The sequence below is a fragment of the Chelonoidis abingdonii genome, chromosome 16 (genome assembly GCF_003597395.2).
Source record: "Chelonoidis abingdonii isolate Lonesome George chromosome 16, CheloAbing_2.0, whole genome shotgun sequence".
Classification (NCBI taxonomy): Eukaryota; Metazoa; Chordata; order Testudines; family Testudinidae; genus Chelonoidis; species Chelonoidis abingdonii.
Window position 1 is genome coordinate 24280209 of NC_133784.1, and position 24899 is coordinate 24305107.

At 42.0% G+C, this 24899-nt stretch overlaps 1 protein-coding gene across 2 annotated transcripts in view; it reads left to right on the top strand.

Annotated features, from left to right (window-relative positions):
* Positions 1–908: 908 nt before the first annotated feature.
* The window catches only part of POC1A (POC1 centriolar protein A), a 106335-nt gene continuing 82344 nt past the window's right edge, over positions 909–24899 (top strand). The window contains exons 1-6 of one of the 2 annotated variants that reach the window (XM_032805832.2): positions 909–1123; positions 2061–2145; positions 5164–5335; positions 9600–9779; positions 13658–13765; positions 18400–18515. In XM_032805832.2, the coding sequence (XP_032661723.1) occupies positions 1106–1123; positions 2061–2145; positions 5164–5335; positions 9600–9779; positions 13658–13765; positions 18400–18515 (679 nt within the window). In that variant the 5' untranslated portion in view covers positions 909–1105. Of the gene's footprint in view, positions 1124–2060; positions 2146–3213; positions 3311–5163; positions 5336–9599; positions 9780–13657; positions 13766–18399; positions 18516–24899 lie in introns of those variants that run through there. The other variant, XM_032805833.2, reaches the window with a different exon arrangement.

Below are 24899 nucleotides of genomic sequence, written 5' to 3' on the forward strand. Positions count from 1 at the left end.
CCCACTCCAGAGCCTGCACCCCAACCCCTGCCCCAGCTCAGAGACCCCTCCCACACCCTGACCCCCTCTGCCCCACCCCCAGCCTGGATCCCCCTGATGCACCCCAAGCCCCTTATCCCTGGCCCCGCCTCAGGAACTGCACCCCCAGATGAAGCCCCCACCCCAGCCTGGAGTCCTCTCTCACATCTTGAACCCCTCATTTCTGGCCTCACTCCAGAGCCTGCACCCCCAGTTAGAGCCTTCACTCCCTCCAACACTCCAACCCCCCCATCCCATCCCAGTGAAAGTGAGTGAGGATGGGGAAGAGTGAGCCAGGGAGGAAGGGGGAATGTAGTAAATGGGGGGCAGGGCCTCAGGGAAGGAGTGGGGTTAGGGTGTTTGATTTTGTGCAATTAGAAAGTTGGCAACCCTCCTAACCTTCCCACTGAGCTGCCTGCGCCCAGATTGTCCTACACAGAATCCTTTCACCCCACACTGAGCTCCTCCATGTTTGGAGCCTGCCTGCCCCACACCTGGTGCGCCTGGCACAGAGGGGCAGGCCAAAGCCTTGTGCTGCGTCAGGGTTGGATGGAGCGTCACCAATGAGTCTATGTCCCCTGGGTGTGGTGGCTGCAGGCTGATCTCCCACCTTCATGCAGCCAGTGGCATATGCTCCCCACGGCCATGCTGGAGCATCTGCATTTATTTATTGACAAATAAAAATTGCAGAATTTTAAAATATTTTGGACAGAATTTTTGATTTGTTGGTGCAGACTTTTTATTTTTTTGGCATAGAATGCCCTCTGGAGTAACGTGTGAATTGCATGTGTGTACATGTGGTGTGTGTGTATGAACATGTACATGTGACCAGTATGTGTCAGGGAGCAGAAATGTGCACAGCTGAAGGAACTGAGTGTGTAAGAACGAGTGCGCGCGCGCGCCCATGTTCCCCGCCCCGCATGACGCCAAGCGAGCCCCGGCCGCTTTTCCGGTCGGAGGCGAAGCCTGGCTCGGCCCGACCTTCCCTTTAAGGGCCTGACGCCGTTACTAAGGCGGCCGGGGAGGCGCGGAAACTGAACTGGCGCTGCGGCCAGAGCGACAGGCCCGGAAGCTCCCGCCACACGCTATGGCCGCCGCCGGCCTGGTAGGGGCAGGGGCAGGGGCAGGGGCAGGGGCAGGGAGCCCTCGGGAGTGGGGCTGGGGGAGCAGTTGGGCGGGGACCCGGGGGGCTAAATCTGCTGGGGTGGGGCCAGGGGCGAAGGGAGGGTGTTGTAGCCCTGTTAATATTGCAAAAAGTCACTGCCAATCGCAGAGCCGCCCGCCCCGCGGTCCTGCCTTTGCCCCCCCGCCCCTCCTGGTAGGTGGTGGCAGTTCTCCGGGGGGGCTTTGCCGGGTCTGAGCTGCGGGGCAAGGCCTTTGAGTTTCGCTGGGTGGCCTTGTGGGGTGCTTGGTGCAGCCCCCCGTCAGTTTGAAAAGGAGCGCGAACACTTTCCTTCCTGAGCTAGGGAGCGATTGGTTTAGGGACAGGGAGGGAGACAGGCAGTAACTGGATCCGTGAGCGTTTCTCTGCTGAGTCCTGGCGTTTTAAAAACCAAAACTATTTTTATGAATTCTTAGTGAAATCATCCTCGCTTTTTGAAGGCGTCTTTTGCAACTAGGTTTGTTGCTTTGTAGCCCAGTGGGCCAAAAATATGCTTTGGTAGTTGGCCACCAATGTCTGGTGTCTCACAAATCTCATTAAGCATACGAATGATGTGAGATAATGATGTTATAGCCACCCTGCTGCTGTTTCTGGTCTTTCTGATCTGCTTCTCTTCTTTGTCCTTCCCCTACACCTTTCCTTCGATGTGCAACTGACTAGCTGCGTATACTGTTTTTGTAATTATATGCATAAATTATACAAGTAGTTGCAGTTACACTGTTTTATCACCCAGTGCTGGGCTACTATTCTTTTGGAAATCTGGAAATATTTTAGGGTGGGGAAATTGCCAAGCCTTGTCATAAAAATATGTAATTTTTTTTATTGTACTAAAGTCACTATTAACATTAGTCTATATTTTTTAAATTTTACTGTTTTTCAGGAGGATCCATCTCTAGAGAAACACTTTAAAGGCCATCGAGATGCCATCACTAGTGTGGATTTCAGTCTCAATAAGAAGCAATTGGGTAAGTTATCCTTTTATGTTCTGATAGTCACCTCACAAGTCTCTTCTTTTTTCAGTGTAATTAAAAGAGCTGCTGAGTTACAAAACAGGCTCAGAAATAATCACTTGTAGATCACTGAAGAGTTATTTTCAAGGCTGAAAGGCCCACATTTTTGCTTAAATTCTAGAAATGGGATTTTTAAGTGTGTGCGTGAGTGCATGTTTATCTTGACAAAGTTGCAAGGAGCATTGCGTGTTACACTGTGTCTTGCATATTTCTGTGCCTCACTTTACTCTGAAACCACTGTATGGTAAAATTTCAGTTTTTACTTTGTGTGACTTAAACCAAGGCTTGTTTTCCATCCACTGTCCATTAATACAATGCATTGCATTGTAATCAGTTGTCTTTCCTGAGAACCAAATAGAAATTGACAGATGTCCATTGGCCTACTACTTACATTGAGGCCCACTGTGCATTTTAGTACAGGAGAGAATTGCTGTGTCTGTTGCAGAGGTGGTGAACAAAGAAATGATATGGCAAAGATGTCCAGTAGACACATACAGATACAGCAGGGCTAAACACCTTGAAATTCAGTAGTCCAATAGGTTGTCAGAAGACATATTTCAGTATCCCTTATCAGGATGCTGGTAACCCACATAACTCTTTGCTATGAAAATTAGGGACTATCAAAGTTAAGCATATTCTCTTAGGCTACATCTACGCTGCTCACTGGAATGGCAGGTAGTAATCGATCTGTCGGGGATCGATTTTTATTGCATCTTGTCTGGACGTGATAAATCGATCCCCGAATCGATGCCCGTACTCCACCTCAGCAGGAGGAGTAAGTGGAGTGACAGGGAGCTGCGGCAGTCGACTAGTCGCCATGAGGACTGCCAGGTAAGTCAAACTATACGTGAATAGCGTAGCTTGATTTCCACCCCCGCTCCCAAGTGTAAACCGACCCTTAATTACCACTCCCTTCTACCCTTTTTCCCTTTTGTTTCTCAGTGGCTTCTTTATTCTTTTTTTGTTTCCTGTCTCCGTTCCTTTGCTCTTTCTTCTTTTTAGGTTCAGGCCAGCAACTGCAGAACAAGAGCAGTGCTACAGTCGTACATAGCTAGTGCTGTGGGTACAGCACTTATATGAATGAAAATGCAGGCAGAAAGACTCAAAATATTTGAGTGAGGTATATTAAGTCAGCTACTCTATATTCAAGCAACCTGTACACTTCCCATCCTTTATATTTGATTCTTCATACGCCTCTACCTCGATATAACGTGACCCGATATAACACAGATTCAGATATAACACGGTAAAGCAGTGCTCCGGAGTGGATGGGCCTGCGCACTCAGGTGGATCAAAGAAAGTTCGATATAATGTGGTTTCACCTATAACGCTGTAAGATTTTTTGGCTCCCGAGGACAGCGTTATATTGAGGTAGAGGTGTATTTTTAAGCTGAGGAAGTGAGCTTTCATTTGATGCCATTTTACTGGGGTGTTTACCCTACCCAATGCTATTAATGACTTGCCAACAATAAACTGCAAAATACTGCTTATATCTCAAAGTGCTTTACAGAGATAGCTAAGTGCTATTTTTCCCCACGTCATAGATAGGGAAATTGTGGTACTGCAGTTAAGTAACTTCATCATACAGTGAATCAGTAGCATACTTAGGACTAGAATTAATATCTCTAGAGTCTCAGCCCTGTCCTCAATCCACATATTTTTAGCTGCCTTCTTTATTTTAATCCTAACGCTTTTAGGGAAAGGTGTTGCTGGCAAAAAGCCACTGAATGGAAATGTGTGAATTTTTTCCCTTTAAAGGAACATGAATAATGGAACATCCTGTCTGAAATGGGTCTAGGTTAATCCTGAATCCTATCCAAGAAAGGAAAGAACTATTCTTTTTTGTATTGAAATGACTGCAAAATAAAAGGATGTTTCCAGAAAAAGCTATTTGGTACTTTGCCACAACTGAAACCAACTAAAATCTACTTGTGATTATGATACTGTAGCATCTAAACCTAGTATCAAAAACTAATCTTTTTTTTTTTTTTTTTTTCCCCCCCCCCCAGGAATGTTTTATGTTCACTGGAGATATGTCCCACTTGGTGTTCTGACAGGCAGTTAAAGATGATGGTTTTGTCTGTTGGCAGGCTAAGATTTTTATACCACATAGTTGTCTGTTTCTTGTTTGCTTTTAAAAAACCCACAAAAAATCAACCCCTTTCCCACAAAGTTTCTGTAGTTTAAATATAGGATTAGTTTGAAGAGGTATTTTAATTGTCACCATTTTAGAGGTTTGTTGTCTAATTTTTTTCTGTAAGTTGCCATTGAATATCTGTGCCATTATACATCACAGTAAGTGTCCGCTGCACTATGGACATATAAAACATGGCAGTCTGTAGGGGAAGCTGCACTTTCATCAGGGACAGTAGCATAGAGAAGACTGGGAACATTCATCTGAAGCAGTGCCTCAGAAGGACATGTTGGTAACTGTGTAACCATAGAAAAGCCAGGTTTCTGGGGCACAAAGCACTGTCACAAGTGTGTGTGTTTTTATATGTTGCTAACTTGCTGGGCTTGTCTGCTTTGTGTATCTACATCTGGATAATTAACCAAGCAAAGTCGTGACTGCTGTTTGCTCTCCAACAGAAAAAAAAAATCTTTTGATGAAGAGAGACTGGAGTCTCAAATCTTAGATCCTCGGCACGTGTGTGTATTGTCTTCTATTGGAATATCTCTTAAACAATGTTTGTACTTTTTTGTTTGTTTACTGCAATAACAGAATTACATGAACTAACTCTTAGCTTGGGTTGCCATGCCTGCTTTCAATTATTAAGTGATTCTGAATGGTTGGTTTGATTTGCTAATAAAAAATAAAATTGTAGTGGTGCCCCAGGTTTAACAAAGGTCTTAATTCAGTGGAGAGAACCAGTGTTTGAAAGGGCTGAAATCTGTGCTGATCCCTTCAGTGTATATGATTGTTCCCATGTACTAAGAGAAGATATTAAGTGAGTCTTTTTCCTCTAAATTTAGCAAGTGGCTCTATGGATTCGTGCTTGATGATCTGGAGTATGAGACCCCAAATGAGAGCCTATCGCTTTGTGGGTCACAAAGATGCAGTGATGTGTGTTCAGTTTTCACCTTCTGGCCATCTGGTGGCCTCAAGCTCCAGAGACAAAACTGTCCGTTTATGGGTTCCAAATGTGTAAGTATATCCTGCTTCCTAACTCTTTTATGTTAAGCTGTGGTGTGTGATTTCCATTGGCAGGAGTGCTCCAGTGTTGGGGTTGGGAATCAGTTATTTGCTAAAGGAAAAAATATTAAGTGATGCAACAGCCATTCTGCATAGAACTCTCCTATAAAGTGAATTTAGTCCTGAAAAAGATGCCAGCTTGTTAGCCCTAGAGACTGAAATCCTCTGTCTACAGAACAGGTACAGCACAGACAATATCAGTGTAAACTTCCTGACACTGCTGTAATACTGTACTTAAATAGTTACCTACTGGTCTCCCTCCCAGTTCATGTTTCAAGGCTCATTAGTCCTTAGCTTTGCTCTGGCACTGACAAATACAGTGCTCAGGTTTTGTAATATAGGCATCTGTTGTAGGAGTTGGATTTCTGACTTGCTTGTTGTTGTCCCACCAAACAATGGGTGACTTTTCATGACCTCTGGTTAATAACTCCCTGTCCCATTAATAGCAGAATGATGGTATATGGCTAAAACACAGGTCTGGAAGTCAGGAGACCTAAATTTTTTACGCTGTTATGAACTTGCACGGGACCTTACCCTTTCTGTGCCTCAGTTTTCGTAATTTCTAAAATTGTGATGGTGGCCTACCTAACTGGGAGATTAGAAGACTTAGTTTGATGTTTGTAATGTGCTTTGAGATGCTTGTCTGGCAGCCGCTAACCATTATTTTTACCATTCCTCTAACCATTCAGTCTCTCTGTGCTGCTGCCTTAAAATGATTAAAGTACGTTAGTTAGCCCAGAGCAGGCCCATATACTACTCATCCAACTGAAATACACCATTAAGTGGCAAAGGCGTGCTTGCAACATAGACTCAAATCACGCTTCTGTATGCAACTTTTCTTTTTCTACAAGTAACATCTGTTTGACCTCTGTATGGAGCTGAGAATGTCTTCCTCTTCTTTCACTAAACTGGGGAAGTGATCTTCCCCTTCATGTTGTAGCCAGCGTGAGGATTTGGGCCCAGAGAGCTGGGGAAGGGTGACTTTCTGGGAAGTGCTACTATTAAAGACTATAAAGAAATAGTGAGTCTGGGCCCTGAGAGGGAAGCAGACTTGTGGTGGGTCTCTTATTTGTGTTTAGTTTGTACTCTTTAGCAGTTGACACTAAATACAGCAGCCCAGGAAGCAAGGAAGATATTCTAAAATTGATCATTTATATTTTTGTTGGAATGTTTTATGGCTTTGAGTAATTGTAATAATTTTTTAACACAGTAAGCCTAAATAAGCCTGTGCCCTAGTTCTTGCTACAATCTAGAAGTGAGTCAGATTTAAAAAATCCAGAATCTATTTGCTAGAAGAATAAAAAAAAAATTAGACTCCCTCTTCGCCCTTCCCCCCCCAAGTCTCGAGGCTCTTGTGTAAATTTAAATTTTTGTTCTGTACTCAGTGAGTAATACATTTAGGGAAGATGCACTATTATTTGTATATAACAAGTTTAATCCCTGCTTTTAGTGCAAATCTCAATTTGTCTTTTAATATGGAGGTGCCATTGTACCTTCATAATGACAGCATGACTGACTGTACAATAGATCCATTTTACAGTGAAATTGGATAAAGTTAAGCTATACTGACACTGAAGCAGGATGAAAATGTGCGGATTGCAATTTCAATTATAGTTAACTTCTGTTTAGTAGAACTTCCCTGGAAGAAATATGACACACTTGTATATTAAAAACATGTATATTATTTAAGACTCTAGAGAAATTATATTTGATTAAAATTTTAATTTCATTGTTCATCCATCTGGACAAAAAAGGGGAGTGACGGTTTCTTCTTCTGCGTCCAGAGCCTGGCTGCTAATATATGTAATCCTAAAAATAAATTCATCAAAAAAACACCACTTACTGGAGTTCTTGGAAGTGAATGTGTAAATTGTATGGAAAGACAAGATCTTCTGGGGAGGCTGAATTTAAATGAATTGTGCTGAATGAAATCTCAGTGCCTTGAAAATATCAGTTCAGTGATTGAAGCTGTATGTATGGTTGCCATCTCAGAAGTACGCTAGAATGAAAAGGCAATTATTCCACCTCTGCCTGTCTTGAGGCAGCTCACTATGTGGCAACTTTCAGTACTGTTGATTTGTTTGTGTGTGTTTAGTATTATCAGTCACTGAACTTCTATAACTATACTCAAGGAAAATATCAAGTTTAAGTCAGATGTCTCTTTAGTGTGTTAAATTCACAGCTTGATTAAATGTAGTCCAATAAATGCACTGAAATCTCTTTAGTAAGGAGAGAACTTAAAAAGCAATAAGGGTAGTCTTGAGTAACTTAACAAAACATGAAGGTCAGTAGCATTGCTGTTAGTGTTGTACTGTGTGAGAAGGTCTTGACTTCATTAAAAACGAAGGAAGGTAGTTCAGAAATTTTCAGTACCAAATTAACATTTGCATGTCTTGCTCTGAAAACATGGATTTTATCCATTTTGAGATTCATTCATTCCTTCTCCTTCCTCTTCAGATCTTCCTGGATCCCATTTATCCTGTTATCTAATCCAGGTTGTTTTTAAAAATTAATTAGTAAAATAAAGAATTTAAACTCAATGACACACTTTTTCTACCCTTATTATGAGGGTTTACAATGATGATTGTGACCGTGTCTGGAGACCTTATCTTATTATCAAGCAAGCATGGCAAGATCAGGGAATTAAGGATGGGCTCACCCAGGAGGGCTGGCTGCTGAATGCCTTGTGAGGTTCTCAGGAGTCAACCAGTGAGCTCTTATAATCTGCTTCCTGGTGGATAGGGGTGTGTGTGTTTCTAAAGAAGCAGAGATCTACCCTAGATGGAGAAAAGACCTCTTGATAAAATACTTGGAGCCCCTGCAAACTGTTCTCAGCAAATGGACCCCCTTTGAATTAAGTGGGGCTGTATATGGGTGGAGAGTTTGTCTGCAGGGAATAGATTACAGAATTGGGGCCTTAGGTTTGTTGTTGGACCATGTTTACAAATCTTGCCACTTCACACTGCTATTATTTAATTTAAATGCCAATTTGAAGCTTTTTGAGTTGGCAAGAAAAAATAGTTACCAACAGACTCTCTTTAAAACTAGGAGATAGTCTATATAGCTTTCAGAATCCAGAATTCCCTGTCCCTTGTCAACCTTTAAGATTTGAGGCCACCAGTCTTCTGGCAGATTAGGACTGGATGGGATTTATTTTTGAGCCCGTCAAATGGGGGTTTACTGTTGAAAGTTAAGAGAGAGCTGTCTCTTTCCAGGGCCTGAGTGCATTCCTTCTGCAGCACTTCATGTCTCTTAGAATCCAAGAGTTCAAGAATCTGGTAACAGAACCTGGATTTCCAGTTACAGCACTTGGGAGCTGGTCCATTAAATATTAGCTTTAATGAGAAAACCCCACCACTTCTCTCATTCAGCTCTTGGCTTGAGCTCTTCAGTCATTCAGCATTGTGCTACTGCTAGCCCACCCTACACTGGGGAGTGGTGTAGGACTGGTAGCCTACCAGGCACCTAGTGAATCCTGAAATGCTCTGAATTTTGTTCTGCAGTCTTGTATTTGTTTGCCAGAAAAATTCCTTCTGCACTACTTTGAAAAGGTCGATGAGAAGAAGAACTAATAATATTAAATTCTGTAGCTTGTTTGTGTTCTTAAATTGGTCTTTCTTTGTCCCACTTCTCGTATTTCTGATTAAAAGTAACTCGTGTATTTCTCAGAAGATGCTGTGTAGAAAAAGTATTTGCTGTAATATTAGACACACTTCCATTTGGTATCAATGGTTTATCTGACTATAATTGAAACTCTCCTTTATACTTTTCTTTTTCCTCATTGCAGTGACAATTAAGACCTGATGTCAGCCCAGACATTCAGCCACTATTGTTCTTGTCTTTGTATACTGATTGAGCATCACTGATGTAAACAGTCTTTTTAGCAGACTATTTGATTTATACTAATTAAAAACATGTCCTTTTTCTTACCTCTGTATAGATAACACAAACATAAACTGTCTCAAGTTAGGATGGGCTCCAGTAACTAAAATCAAACAGAGCAGTTTCTTTTAGTGCTATGTTTTGTATAGTTCCTAAACACTTGTCTGCTCAGGATAGGTCAACAATTTCCTCCTAACATAAATGTATATGGTGCCCATAGAAATAGCAGTTAGAAATACTCTGTCTAGTGTACACAAACTTCAGGCTGTTTAAAACATAGTGTCATAGCCTCTTGTGCAACTTAAAAAAATCATTCACTCCTTTTTCTACCCAGCAAAGGAGAATCTACTGTGTTCAAGGCTCATACGGCAACTGTAAGAAGCGTTCAGTTCTCCAGTGATGGACAGTCCTTGGTTACAGCTTCTGATGACAAAACAGTCAAAGTATGGACAGTTCACAGACAGAAATTTCTTTTTTCCTTGAGCCAGCACATAAACTGGGTTCGCTGTGCCAAGTAAGTACAACCTGCAGGCAAAAAACAGTAGTGGTGATGTATGTCTTAAAACAGAGTGCATTCAGCATGTGGTTTTGGGGTAACAACTTTGCCTTATGCTTCAAATCAGTCCTGAGCTGAAGTAATTTTGAACAGGTTTAGAGATCCATATACCCTCTTTGCCCAACCGCCAGGTAAATGCAACTTCTAAATTTTTTTCTTTAGCAGTTGGATTTGTGATGACTGGGAGAACTGCATGGAGAATTGCCTGCTGGGTGCTAAGGTTGCAGACCTCTTGAGATACCTAGATAGACTTGTAAGCAGTGCTGGAGAGGAACCAGTAGTCATAGTACATGACATAGGGAAAGATAGGAGAGAGAGAGAGGTCCTGGAGGCTGAATTTAGGGCAGTAGGTAAGATAAATTTTTTTTGTTTTTTAAGTCTTCCATGATAGCATTCTCTAAAATGCTTCCAGTTCTATGTGCAGCGCCAGTTTGATAGTCAAACAGTGGGGTCTCAATGCCAGCTGAGACTATCGTGTTGGGAGGAGGGATTTAGGTTCATTAGAAACCAAGGAACCTTTTGGGAAAGGAGGAGCCGATGCTGGAAAGACTGGTTCTGCCTAAACCAATATGGAATGAGATTGCTAGCATGTAAAATTAAAAAGCTTGTAGTGGAGTTCTTAAACTAGGACTAGGGGGAAAACCAACAGGTATGAAGGTGCACACAGTTTGGACAGACACATCCCTGAGGGGAGGATTTATTAAAGTAGACACTAGTCTAATAAAGAGGAAACGATAGAAGTTGATAAAGTAGTTAGGCACTGAAGAGAAACAGTCAAGCAAAGACAGATAACTAGATATTGACAAACTTTATAAATGCTTGTATACAAATACAAGAAGTCTAAATAGTAAGATGGTTGAACCTGAGATATCAATATCCTCATTTAATACAATAGGCATCATGGGAATTTTGCCATTGTTCCACCATAGGACATGGTAAAACCACTGTACAGAAAATATAGGAATGACAGAGTAGTTCTTACTGGTGGAGGAGTGGTAGTATATATGTAGGGGAATAAAAGCATAGAACTCAAATATGATATTGCAGAATTGTTAACTGTGGTATGTAGCTTATCCTTTAAATCGACCATGGGATTTAACCTGTCGACTGGAGGATAGCTAATGTAACACCCATGATTTAAAAAGTCTCCAAAGGCAATCCTGGCAGTTACAGGCTGGTAAAACCTAACTTCAGGACCAGGAAAATTGGTTGAAACTATAGTAAAGAACAGAATGATCAGACATACAGATGAATACAATATAGTGGGGAAGAGTCGAGATGGCTTTTGTAAAGGGAAATCAAGCCTCACCAATCTATTAGAATTCTTTGAGGGAATCAACAAACATGGACAAGGGTGATCCAGTGGATATAGTGTATGTGGACTTTCAGAAATGCTTTGACAAGGTCTCTCACCAAAGGCTCTTAAGCAAAGTAAGCCATCATGGGATAAGAGGGAAGGTCCTTTCATGGATCAGTAACTGGTTAAAAGATAGGAAAGAGAGGGTAGGAATAAACTGTCAGTTTTCAGACTGGAGAGAGGTAAATAATGGGGCCCCCTAGAATCTGTACTGGGCCCGGTGCTGTTCAATACATTCATAAATGATTTGGAAAAAGGGGTTAACAGTGAGGTAGCAAAGGTTGCAGACAATACAAAATTACTCAGGATAGCTAAGTCCAAAGCAACCTGTGAAGAGTTACAGAAGGATCTTTAAAAACTGGGTGACTGGGCAACAAAATAGCAGATACAATTCAGTGTTGATAAATTCAAAGTAATGCACACTGGGTAACACAATCCTAACCATACATACAAAATGATGGGTTCTGTCACAGAGACCCCCTTGGGGCTGTCACCTGATGTGCTGAAACTACCTCTGAGCCCATTTTCTCTGATGGCTTGGGACTCCAGAAGTTCTCCCCGGCTTGAGCCTGCTGCAACACAGACCCAGGATCTGAACCATGCCCCTAAATCTGCAGACTTAACTGAAAACAGCTCAGCAAGTACTCCAGTCTTCAACACCCAGCTCCCAATGGGTTCAAGCCTCAAATAAATCAGTTTTATTCTGTATAAAGTATATACAGGGTAAATTCATAAATTGTCTGCCCTCTCTAACACTGATAGCGAGAGATGCACAACCGTTTGCTCCCCAGTTTGTTAATCACTTACTCTGGGTTTATTAATAACAAAAGTGATTTTATTAAGTATAAAAAGTAGGATTCAAGTAGTTTCAAGTAATAACAGACAGAATAAAGTAAGTTACCAAGCAAAATAAAACAAAACACGCAAGTCTAAGCCTAATACATTTAAGAAACTGAATATAGGTAAATCTCACCCTCAGAGATGTTCCAATAAGTTTCTTTAACAGACTAGACTCCTTAGTACGGGCTCAATCTTTTTCCCCTGGTACAGTTCTTGTTAGTTCCAGCTCAGGTGATAACTAGGGGTTTTCTCATGACTGGCAGCCCTATTTGCTCTGTTCTACCCCCTTTTTATATCTTTGGCATAAGGTGGGAATCTTGTTTCTCTGGATTCCCACCCCTCCTTTTAAATGGAAAAGCACCAGATTTAAGATGGATTCAAGTACCAGGTGACATGGTCACATGTCCTGTGAGACCCCAAGCCTTCATTCCTCCCAGCCTGACTCACAGGAAGGCCTGCAAGCAAACAGAGCCATCCACAGTCAAATTTACATCAAGATTCCAAACCACTGTTAATGGCCCACACTTTGCATAATTACAATAGGCCCTCAGAGTTGTATTTCATATTTCTAGTTTCAGATACAAGAATGATACATACAAATAAATAAGAGGACTGCACTCAGTAGATTATAAGCTTTGTAATGATACCTTACATGAGACCTTTTGCATGAAGCATATTGCAGTTACATTATATTCACACTCATTAGCATATTTTCATAAAATCACATAGAGTGCAACGTCACACACATTGTTATATACATGGCCATAATTCTTTCATTGCAACTAAAGCCTTAATTCTGTAAAGATTTATGTATGTGAGTAGATGTGTTGATCTCAGTGGTCCTACTTGTTGGAGAGGGTGGCTTAAGGTTGCACTTGTTTGGTACTGTCAAACAGTATTTCTAATGCTACAGTTACTGTTGTCTAGTTTCAACTTCTCCTAACAGCCTTAACCAGAAATATAGGCATTTTGAGGACAAATAAATTACCTTTCCTGCTGGTAGTGAATCTAGAAATTGTCCGAAGCAGTGCCTAGAAATGAAGCACTTGAAACGGCCTTAAATGAAAACAAGTGGGATAGATGATCTGAAATCAGTTTAACCATTTTTTCTGAAGTCATTTAATCTATCTGCATGCTGTTCAATAATTTCAGTCCTTTTAGGTTGCTTTTCTCAGTAATCGTAGAAATCAGCTTTTCAGATTAAGCTCTGCATTCTGCTACCCCTTGCTTCTCAAGTAGTCGTATTGACATCAGTGGGACTACTCAAAGAGTATATACTTGTCTAGATGAACTTTTCATTTGCGGCAAGCTAGGGTGTAAATCTACCATAAGCTAAGTGTCCGTGGACCCAGCTGCTACACACTAACCATTCCCTAGTGCACTTTGATCTACCCTGCTTTGAAATGTGAGTAGATTGACGTACACTAGAGAACAGCAGGGTACACAATGACATTTAGTGGATGGCAGGCTAGTGTGGGGTAGATTTACATCCCAGCATGCTGTGAATTAAATATTGGTGTAGACAAACCCTAAAATGCATCCTACCATGAGTAAGGTATCCCGATCTAGCCCATACTGTCTGTTCCCTGCAGCTTCTTGTTAGTTCTGAACTTTGTTATAACTTCTGTCTTTGTTTTAGATTTTCTCCAGATGGAAGACTAATAGCTTCTGCCAGTGATGATAAAACTATCAAACTATGGGATAAAACCAGCAGAGAATGTATACATTCTTTTTGTGAGCACGGTGGGTGAGTACCAGTAGAATGCACAGGGGCAAGACACACAAGGCTGTCTTATTTGAGCCTTCCATGCTTTTTTCACTGTTTGGCAGAGGCTAAATCGTGACTGAATGCACAGTCACATATATCCTAGCTACACAGAAATGACCTTTAGTCACCAATCATTCCTTCCAGATCCCTTACTGCTGGGATTGAAAGTGACATGGATGTTAGTGTAAATCAGGGGTCAGCAACCTCTCAGAAGGGGTGTGCCGAGTCTTCATTTATTCACTCTAATTTAAGGTTTCGCATGCCGGTAATACATTTTAACATTTTTTAGAAGGTCTCTCTCTAAGTCTATATATTATATAACTAAACTAGTGTCGTATTGTAAAATAAACAGGGTTTTCAAAATGTTTAAGAAGCTTCATTTAAAATGAAATTAAAATGTTGATCTTACGCTGCCAGCCCGCTGCCGGTCTGGGTTTCTGTTCACCTAGGCTGGCAGTGGACTGAGCGAGGCCTGCGACCGGGACCCCAGCTGGCAAGGGTCCGTCAGCCAGAACCCCAGATCAGCAGTGGGCTGTGTGGGGCTGGCCCCCAGGACCCAGAGGGCTGGAGTCAGGACTGGGGGCTGGGTATGTGAGGGGGTGTAGGTGTCAGGGCAGAGGGGGTGCTGGGTATGGGTGGGGGTGCCAGAGTCAGGGCTAGGTTTGTGGGTGGGGAGGGATGAAGGAGTCAAGTAGAGGGCTGGGTATGTATGAGGGAGGTACAGGGCTCAGGGCAGGGGCCTAGGAGGATGCGGGGCTCAGAGCAGAGGGCGTGGTGTGTGTGTGTGAGGGGGGGTGTCAGGGATCAGGGCTCAGGGGAGAGTGCTGGGTGACTGCCCCCTAAAAACTCTCAACCCCACTGCTCCTTGTCCCGTGAGTACCCCCTCCTGGGACCCCACCCCCTATCTAAGCCTCCCTGTTCCTTGTCCCCAGACTGGACTCTACCTCCTACCTGTCCCCTGACTGCCCCAACCCCCATCCCCAGCCAGACCCCCAGGACTCCCATGCCTATCCAACCACTCTCTGTCTCCTGACAGGACCCCCAGAACTCCCGACTCATACGCAGGGCCGGCTCCAGGCCCCAGCGCACCAAGCGCATGCTTGGGGCGGCATGCCGCGGGGGGCGCTCTGCCAGTTGCCAAGCTTGGGCTGGTGAAATGGCTCATATGGAGAGTTTCGAAAGAGTACTCGTGTAGGAGCATCCTAGGTGGGTGCAGTGTCTGGGGTATCCGAGACGGAGTCATGAGAAGCCTCTACCAATGGTGAGTTTTCGTCGGTCGCGTCTAGGTGAGACACCAGACATAGCAGGGGTAGAGATCACAGTTGGCGATGTGCGAAGAGCCCGGTGAGTCTGGAGGCACAGGGTGAACATGAGGGAGAGGGGATAGGACACCAGTGTAAACAATGTTTGAATCCCGTGCGCTGAGCGCATGATCATCAGAATCAGAGGCCGGGCTTTGTCCCTGCGACAATTGGAGCAATACTCGTTGACTGGTTGAAACTACACAGGGAAAATGAACTGGCGGGACTTGGTTTTTGCTCAAAAAACTTATCAAAGGAACTGGAGCGCATATCTCAGCGCTCTAATTCATGCAGAATCGTTCTCTCCATACTCTCTGATCCAGGAGCATGAACGAAGATATTGTGCAACATTGGAGACTTCGCAGATCTGTACATCTGACAACATCTAGAGTGGATCTTCTGTTCTCTAGACAATACAAGCTATGCTACAGATGAAGCACTAAGTTCATAGAGAAATTGCTCCAGAAAGATAGGACATTTTTGCTCAATTGATGGAAAGCAAACTAGCAGCGCGAAACTCTCAGCTCGCCCCACTCTCAACAAAAAAAGCCAGCAATCAGTCACTTACGGTGAGTATCGCGAAAAAGGGTTACATAGCGCCTATACTCATTAAACCAGATTGCTGCTTCTGCACCAAGCGCCAGTGAGCAACACAAACAAAAAACAGTACAATTACAGCCGCTAGTATCCACCAGGAACAATCTAAGGGTTACTAGACTTCCTCCACCAACCTACCATACTCGGTTGTTATCCGATCGCTATCACTGGTGATCTACCTTTTACATCAGCCCGCCCCAGATCTGCTCTGAAGTTACCTTCCCTGCCTGGACGACACAGACTTGCCAACTGTCACAGACAATAAGTGAAATTTACCATACCATGACTGCCTGAATCTTGGATAAAACTCAGCATATATTGGGTGGAGAAGCAGGACAAGAGCAGAGAGATTTCTCCTCCTCAAAACTCTTGCCTGAGGCGATGGCGAGCCAACGGGAACATAATAGGCGTGTTGCGGTATGCTCCCTGAGGCTGCTGCCTATTTCTGACAAAGCTCTACCTGATCAAAGCATTTTACAAATAAGATACCAAAGCAATCAAGACAGAAGCTGAATAATAGCAGAAGATCTTAATATGACGGAGTTACATCTTCATCATCATTAACCTTTCAAATGAAGTAGATAGACATGTGCTGATAAGATCTGATTTACACCCTGGGCAGCCCAGGAAGACGACAACCTGCTAACTGGACTGGGCGTTGTGTTCACAACTGAAAAGGATCACCCTGTCCTAAAGAGCGCTGGGGCGCGGCTTTTTGGGGCAGAGCTTGGGCCTGGTGAATGGGTCATATACCCAGCTCCTTGTCCCTGGCACCTTCAGGGCCTCCCACTCTACTCCCACCCAAGGAACCCCTTAAAGCTCCCGGTCCCCTGAGCCTGACCTTCACCCCCTGCCCCTCCAAACCCCAGGACTCCCTGCATCCACCGCGAGAGACACCCCCAGCAATCACCCTGCTCCCTGTCCGCTAACTGCCCCGACCCCTTATCCAACCCCCCCAGCCCTGGGCCCCTTACCATGAGGCTCCACACAGAGCTAGATACGCTGCTCCGCGGGAGCACACAGCCCCGCCCCTCCAGTTGAGCAGGGAGCGTGTCTGTCTCCCTGCGGAGCCAAACGCTGCCCTCAGGAGCACGCAGCCCCGACCTCCAGAGCGCTGCGCGCGGCGGCAGGGCTCCAGGCGAGGGGAGAAGGTGGGGGAGGGGCCGGCAGCTTGCTGCACTCGGCCCCGCGTTCCAGTCCGGGAGCACGGACCCCGCGGCTTGCCCACCCCGTGCGCACGGCTATGCTTCTGCTCCCTGCCCCGTAGGGGAAGTGGAGGGCAGAGGAGAGCGTGCCGGGCTGGGCAGGATTTTTAGTGGCATGATGGAGTCCCGGCAGGCTCCAGCGTGCCATTGAAAATTGGCTTGCATGCCGTCTTTGGCACACATGCCATAGGTTGCCGACCCCTGGTATAAATGAACTAAACATGTTTTAACATCCATGCAGTGGCCTAGATATGAGAACGGTTCTTAGAAATCATTTTAACCACATTATGCTGAGCACAAAACCACATTAAATGAAACTTTTCACATCTCTTCTCTCCGCCCCCATACATACATACACACACTCTCTCTCTCTCTAGTTCTAAGAAACTTAAGGAGGTTTGAATCTCACTTCTCTTCACTAGATTTTCCAGAACTTTATTTTTATTGTGCTCTAAATTAATGAAGTTCAAGAAGTAAAAGGTCTTTGCAATAATGCTTTGCCCTTGTGCAGTACCTTTCATTCTAGGCTCTCTAAACCATTCATAAAATTAATCAAACCTCCTATATGTCTTCTGTGAGGTAGGGAAGTGTTATACCTATTTTACAGCTGAAACTGAACCACCACAAGATTAAGGGACTTGTCCAAGGTTACAGAACAAGTCAACAATTGAACTGAGACCAGAACCCATGATTTCTAGGTTCCGATTCCCTGGCATCATTTGACACACTCCTCCTCAATACACCAGTAACTGCATACTGCCTTTTTTATTTGCCCTTTCATACAATTCTCTTGTTTCAAGATAATGTCTGAATTTGTCATTAAGATTGTATTTAATGTCATGACCTTTGATTCTGGTCTCGTTAATGGCATGGTACAATATTGTTGTTTTTCATAAGCCTTTTTAGTATACATGATTCCTCCACACAGCAGATCTAAGAATTTGATGAAAAGCACTATATAAGCACTTGGTGGTATTCTTAATGTGGTGCAATGTAAGGATTCTAATAGGGCAGTCAGTTTTCTTGTTATCCGATGTCTTGCTTGTATCAATGGAGCAAGAGTTGCAAAGCACCTTACAAAGGATCTATTTTATGCTTTTAAAAAATAACAGTGTGTTCAAAGGATATGGCTGCATGTTGTATCTTATAAGCACCAGTTAAGAACTCCTGTGATCTTAGTAAAAAATAATTACTTCTATTAAATATTAACTTTTTTGAAAATTAATGTTAAGACATCTAAATCTACAAAATTCCAGAAGCAAGCCTTCTGGAACTCATGTAATTGTCCCCAAATTCTTTTTAATACAAATATATATAAAATAGAATGCTATATCATATTCTGCCTTAGGGATGTGAGAGAAGCACAAGATAAATGTTAGTTGACTTGAGCCGTGTTTAGTATCTTTAAGTCGGATTTCCTTCTGCCCCCATATTATTACACTAACATTCTATAGTGCTCCTTCTTGAAAGGGATCCCTTCAAGTTTAAACTGTTGGGTTTTTCTTTATAGGTTTGTGAATCATGTGGATTTTCATCCCAATGGTACGTGCATTGCTGCAGCTGGTACAGATAACACAGTGAAGGTGTGGGATGTTAGGATGAACAGACTCCTTCAGCATTATCAAGGTAAGTTACAGACCTAAGAGAGTTGTTTCTTTTGTTTGTTTTTTTTTTTTGTATTTTTCCACTGTGGTATTTAAGCTTATAACTGAATCCCCAGGAGGCTAGGCAAAGGACAAAAAATTGCTTGCAATGAATTTTTGCTCACTTTACAAGATGAAAATAGAACTTGCCAGCTCTAAATTAAACTGTTGGCACCTCTGGTGTTTATATAGCCTGTGCTATCTTTCTACCCAACAATGTTTTCAACTTTGTGCATCTGTTTACGTAAGTCAGACTGGGAAAACTAATCATTCTCTAGCCTCCCTATATTATTAATAAATAGTGAATGTACATATGGCTGAAAGGTGTGGAAAGCTGTAGCAATGCCGAAAGAGCAGAGCTGTCCTATCACTTCTCCTGAGTAGCTAGCTCCTCCTTCATATCTACCTCTAAAAGTATGTGCTTAAACTCTTGTTACAGATGAGCGCTTTGAGAGGAACATGTTCAGTAGTAAATCAGGAAGGGTGCGAAGAGGCCGCTGAGACTGTCATAGTCCTTTGGTACCATAAGGAAGCAAGTGAACAGCAGCACTGTTTGTTTTCTTGTTTTGTTTTTGTGTGTATTTGTTTTTGAGAGAGAGAGAGAGAGAGAGAGAGAGAATTTACCTTCCTTTCTCTCTGAGAATTTCTGAAATTCAAAGCTACATGACATTCTCCTTGTAGTTTAAGTGTGATGAGATAGGCCCTAGAGTTAGCCTTCAGAGACTGCTGGACTCATTTGTTAAATGACCATGTCCCTGCTTAACCACATTTTAGTAAATAATCCTTCCTAGTGGCAGTGTTTTAATGAATCAGTCTGCAAACTTCAGAACTGTAATCACGCATATATAGAGCTGTTTTTACTGTTCATAGATTTTTAAGGCCTGTGATCATCTAGTGTGACTCCCTGTATAATACAGGCCATAGGTCACAGGACTTCCCTGAATTAATTCCAGTTTGCACTAAAGCGTATTGTGACTTCTTCCCCTCTGGTGTTGTCTGGACTGGTTATCAGCTAGGTCATGCCAGTCCTTGACTCTGGGAGCCAGCCTTACCCTGCTCTGCTGTGAGAACCCGCACTCCTGGGCTGTTCACGCACAGCCTCTGGCATGTAAGCTGTTCCTTAGATTGTGCAACCGAATGACACTAGCCAATACCTCCTGTCCCAGATACAACCCTAGGAACCTCCATCTTGCAGTGTTCAGTTATGCCTGCTGGACACTGCAAGCTTATATGAGTTCGTCAATTTAACAAAGAAATTGATGTGTACCAAGCTTGTTATCCCAAGGCAAGTGTCTGACTCGCTTCAAATGAAACACACTGCTTCAGGTAGAATAAACAGATTTATTAACTATAAAGGTAGACTTTAAGTGATTATAAGTCAAAGCGTAACAAGTCAGATTTGGTCAAATGAAATAAAAGCAAAATGCATTCTAAGCTGATCTTAACACTTTCAGTGTTCTTACAAACTTAGATGCTTCTCACCACAGGCTGGCTGGTTCCTTTTCAGCCAGGCTCTCCCCTTTTGATCGGCACTCAGTTGCTTGGTATGGTGTCTGCAGACGTAGGTGGGAAAGAGAGAGCATGGCAAATGTCTCTCCCTTTCATCATGTCCTTTCTTACCTTTTGGCTTTGCCCCCGCCCCCACTCTTCAGAGTCAGTTGAGCATTACCTCATTGCATTTCCAAACTGACCAAAGGAAGGGAGGTGAACCCTTGATAATTTTGCCTATGATTAATTACTCTCACTGTTAAAATATTGCACCTTATTTCTAGTCTGAATTTGTCTAGGTTCAACTTCCAGCCATTTGATCACATTATATCTTTGCTTGCTAGAATCAAGAGCCCTCTATTATTAAATTTCTGTTCCCCATGTTGATACTTATTAAATGTGATGAAGTCCCCTCTAACTTTTTCTTTAAGCTAAACAGATAGAACTCCTTGAGCCTTCCACTATAAGGGCATGTTTTCCAATCCTTTAATCGTTATTGGGCTCTTCTGTATGCCCTTTCCAATGTATCAACATTTATGTTGCTGAACATATGTTAAGGCAAACAAAGACCTTCCAGAAGAGGTGCAGTGCAGAATACTTGTGGATGGTGTATGCATGTCACCATATTATTGGTTATACTATAGTTGTAACCAAGAATTTCAACACAAACCAAATATGAGTGTCTGAGCTAAAGGGGGTATTTCTTTCTGATGGCCATAACTCCACTAGCAAAGTTGTCTGTGTATTGAGAGAAGTGCTTACTCCAAAGTCTGTGTATATTAGTGAAACTTGGAAATGGGTATAAAACCTCTGCTGTTAAAACAGGCAGAACTTTTTAAATCCTTAAACTAGGGTAAAGGGCAATCTGAAACTGCTTATCAGCTTTTATGCAGTGGCAGGATATACAGCATATGTTTCCAGCCACACCATTATTTGGCTCTACAGTGATCTCTTCCTGCTTATGATTGAGAGAGATTAAATTGTCTGGGTCCAGTATGGCTTAGTTGCCATTTAACTGCCAGGATTATTTTTGTCTCTTAGAATTTTAACTGTATCTTTTTCCTGAGTAGCATTTTATTGTTACACTTTTGTTATTGAAATCTTGTAAAACCAGCTACTGCATAAATCCTAATTAGACACCAAACTTTCGGTTTGAAATAATAAATTAAAACTAATAACTTGCAATGGTTATGAGCACAGTGAAGTCATCCATTTGTATCTGCAAAGCAACTGGAATCTCTCTTTCTTGCATAAGCATTTATATACCGAATTCATTTGATTTAGATAGAAGTTACAGGTGTTCCACATGTGGAAATTATATTTTTAGAACAGGTAACCATGAAACCACTAAATTCCACTAGAGGGCGTCTTTTCCTTCAATATATAATCATGTTAAGAAACTGACACGTTTGTTTGATTTTTTTTTTTTTTTCAAGCGAATCCATTTTAAGAGTCAAATTGGATTGATTAAAGAGTTGTAATTGATGAGTAGTGTTTTTCCCCCCGATAGAGAGGTGAATATCGCTTTGGTTGTTACCCAATCACTGATTAGTCTGTTGTTGTTGCCATGACTTTGTTCCAGCTGCAACATTTGTAAATGATTAGTTAAAGGTTTTACAGTTTGCTTTCTGCTTTTCTATAGGGTGTCTCAATAAACTGACTTATAAATAATCTGGACACACTTAATGAGCAGACAAATGAACTGTTTACCTACTACACTAAGAAGAGTACTCCTGTACAGCAGATCAGTCAAAAAAAAGTCTGTATAGCAGTATTACTGGTATGAAATGCACTAATATGTTAAGACCTGTTGTGTGGGGCAAATCTGATGCCATATTGCAAAATAAGGAAAACTAGCATCCCAGTGATGTGACTTAACCTTCAGTTCCTCATTATCTAGGAGGAGTAAATAGTGGACTCTTCAGAATGACTATCTGAATGTACTCAGACATAAAATTTTATTAGTGTGAAGCTGTTATGTGTATTAGGCATGATGCACTACTCTTATAGGTAGCAGCATAAGGTTATAGTGAGATCTCTTACCAGTCTAATTACAGGAAGTGCATAAATAATTAGAAGTAGCCTAATGAAAGACATTTTCCATGTCCGCCATCTGTCTTGTACTTGGTTATTTCACATTAGTCTCAGAGATGTTAGTAGAAGTGTTTTTGGGGGTTCTGGCTAGTAACAGAGTAATTTAGGGGACTAGATTATGCTATGAGACACTTGGAGGCAGGGATCAATTTATTGTTCTGTGTTTGTTTGCATCTAGCACAATGGACTCTGGTCCGTGGCTGGGGCTCCTAGATGGTACCACAATACAATTTAATAATAAAAGTTGATAGTAATTTATACCATATGTAATATTTATAAATGGAATAAATTACTATATCACATTGTATATTTTAGGTCACAAAAAATAGTGCAATGCAGATTTCATGGAGTTAAGTACCCTGGGCAATCATCCTGATAACATTGTACGTTGCCAAAATATTTGTTTTCCACATTTTGTTTTTTGTTTAAATTTTTGGTATGGTGGAGGCATCATTTGCAGCAGGGGAGAACAGAGGCTATATTACTAATAGTAGCTTAGAATCCTTTGGATTTCCTTCAGTTTTTCCCATTATTTCTCTTTTTTTAAACCTACAGCCCAAAGTCATGGATCTGTGAGTAAGCCATCAGATCAGAGGTGATCCCAGATTACAGTACTTAAGCATCCAACTCTGCTGGCTCTGCAGTGCCCAAAGTTTGTCAGTTCACATTGTGTTTACATTAGTCTACTGGAACAGCCCTACGCATTTTTTTTTTTTTTTGGTAACATCATGACTATATTTTTTTATTAGAACTGTTGATAAAGAACAAAAAAAAAAGATGAAGAATATTGAACAATAGATGTGCAATGGAAACTACCTTTATTGAGGTTATGTTATGGCCATCTTAATTTTATATTCTAGTCAATGGCTGCTAAATTAGTATTAACTAATCTCTGGTACTCAATGGGCTGACCATTGTCACAGTTCATGATTTACGTTTTGTTCACAGTACTTAAGTTCACCCTATGGACTGCAGAGACTGAATTTTAGTGGATAAATCTGCAAAAAGAGATGTGCATAATACTGGGCTAATCATAAATGGGGGTTGATATTGGCCACATGCAGTGTAGTTGTAACCATGTTGGTCCCAGGATATTGGAGAGATACCTAGTCTCTCTAATATTGGCCATACACACTTCTAAGCTTTAAATGGCAAATGGACAAGTCAGTGGCAGGGGCTTCCTCTTTCCCCTGTTGCCTCTACCATTCATTGGTATCATTAGTTGCAGCATGAAATAGAGTTGGATCACGGTTCTTGCTGTCAAGCTCAGTGTGAGTGAATTGGGGGAGGACGTGGTGGTGGTAAGTATCTCTTGAGGTGGGGGAGCTGGTATGGGAAGCAGTTGAGCTGTTGATGATCACCTCCTACCGGCCCACGATCCCAGCCTCTACTACTTGTTAGCTTCTCAAACATCTGGTGTGCTTTCTCCCATGCTGCCAGATATGCTTGGGAGGTGTTCCCCATTAATATCTGCAAAGCTACTTCATCATCCACCTTTAAATCCCTCCTCAAAACTCCTTTGCTGTGAAGCCTACAAAAAACTTGACAATGATTATACTGCTAGTTTGCTGAGACCACTGCCTGTCATGCTGACCAGTATTGCCTCATTGTTAGTACTCCTCCCTCTGTCTATATCCATCTGTTGTCTCATTTTATACTTGGTCCCTGCCCCAAGAGGCTTACAATCCGTCTTTTTGTTCTGTGTTTGTTAATGCCTAGAACAGTGGTGTCCCTGATCTGTGAATTGGTTCGTAGTCACTAAGGTAGTACAGATAATAAATAGCAATAATTGATGGCAGACGAGGACAGATGGACCTTTCTCTGAGGTTATGGCTGCCAAGAAGTACTTGGGCACAAAAGCTGTGGCTGCCTACAATGCTTGGCCTCGACTTGTCTGCGGGGTTTGTATGGTTTCCTTCCATCCTAGAAAGTTCCCATGCTCTTTGTTGAAGTTGGAAGTAGTTCATTTCCTGTCCCGGGCTTCAGAGGATCCACATTTGGCCACCATATTTCTGGTCACTTTTCTGTGCAGGCTTGGTCAAAGTATTCTGTTCTGAACTTATTTCTTTGATAAAATACATGTACATCCATTAACTGAATGGGGTATATGGAGTGGGGGATATTAGATCTGGCTGTGGAGGCTATATGCATTTCATTAGCAGTAGAAAATTATTACTAGGTGAAATATTATCCCATTGTGATGGATTCGTGTACTAACAATCCTATTCTTGTGATGTGAACCAAAATAAAATATCTATAGTAAAAATTTGTTCTATTTTCAATCTCTGGATCAATTTCTGTCTCAGAAATGTTTGCGTTTTTGTTTGTTCTTTTTTTCCCCACTGCCCACCAGTTGGGAAAGTAATGTACGTGATGGCATTAAATTCATTATTTCAATTACATGAGAAGGTTAAGTGTTTACCTGAGGCAATAATCATTTCCAGGTTACATGGGTTGGATTAAGAATCTTCTTTTGTATAGTTGGGCCTCTTTTTTTTTTTTAAAGACACCTTAAGAATTGTTGATGATGTGACAACTGTTAGTAATATTTAAGGGGAAATACCTACATTTTGTGTTAACAAGATTATTTCAGATATCAAATCTAATGATAATGCACAGTGTTATGTGCTTTTAAAATTCTATCTGTGGTTTGTAGTAAGACTAGGTAAGTGCAACTTGGACTGAAATAAAAACTAAGAATTTAGTTTTGGTCTCTTATAATAAAGCATAAATTCAAGGTGCTAGAACCATTTTTGAGCCAGATAGTGTAACTAAGACAAATTAG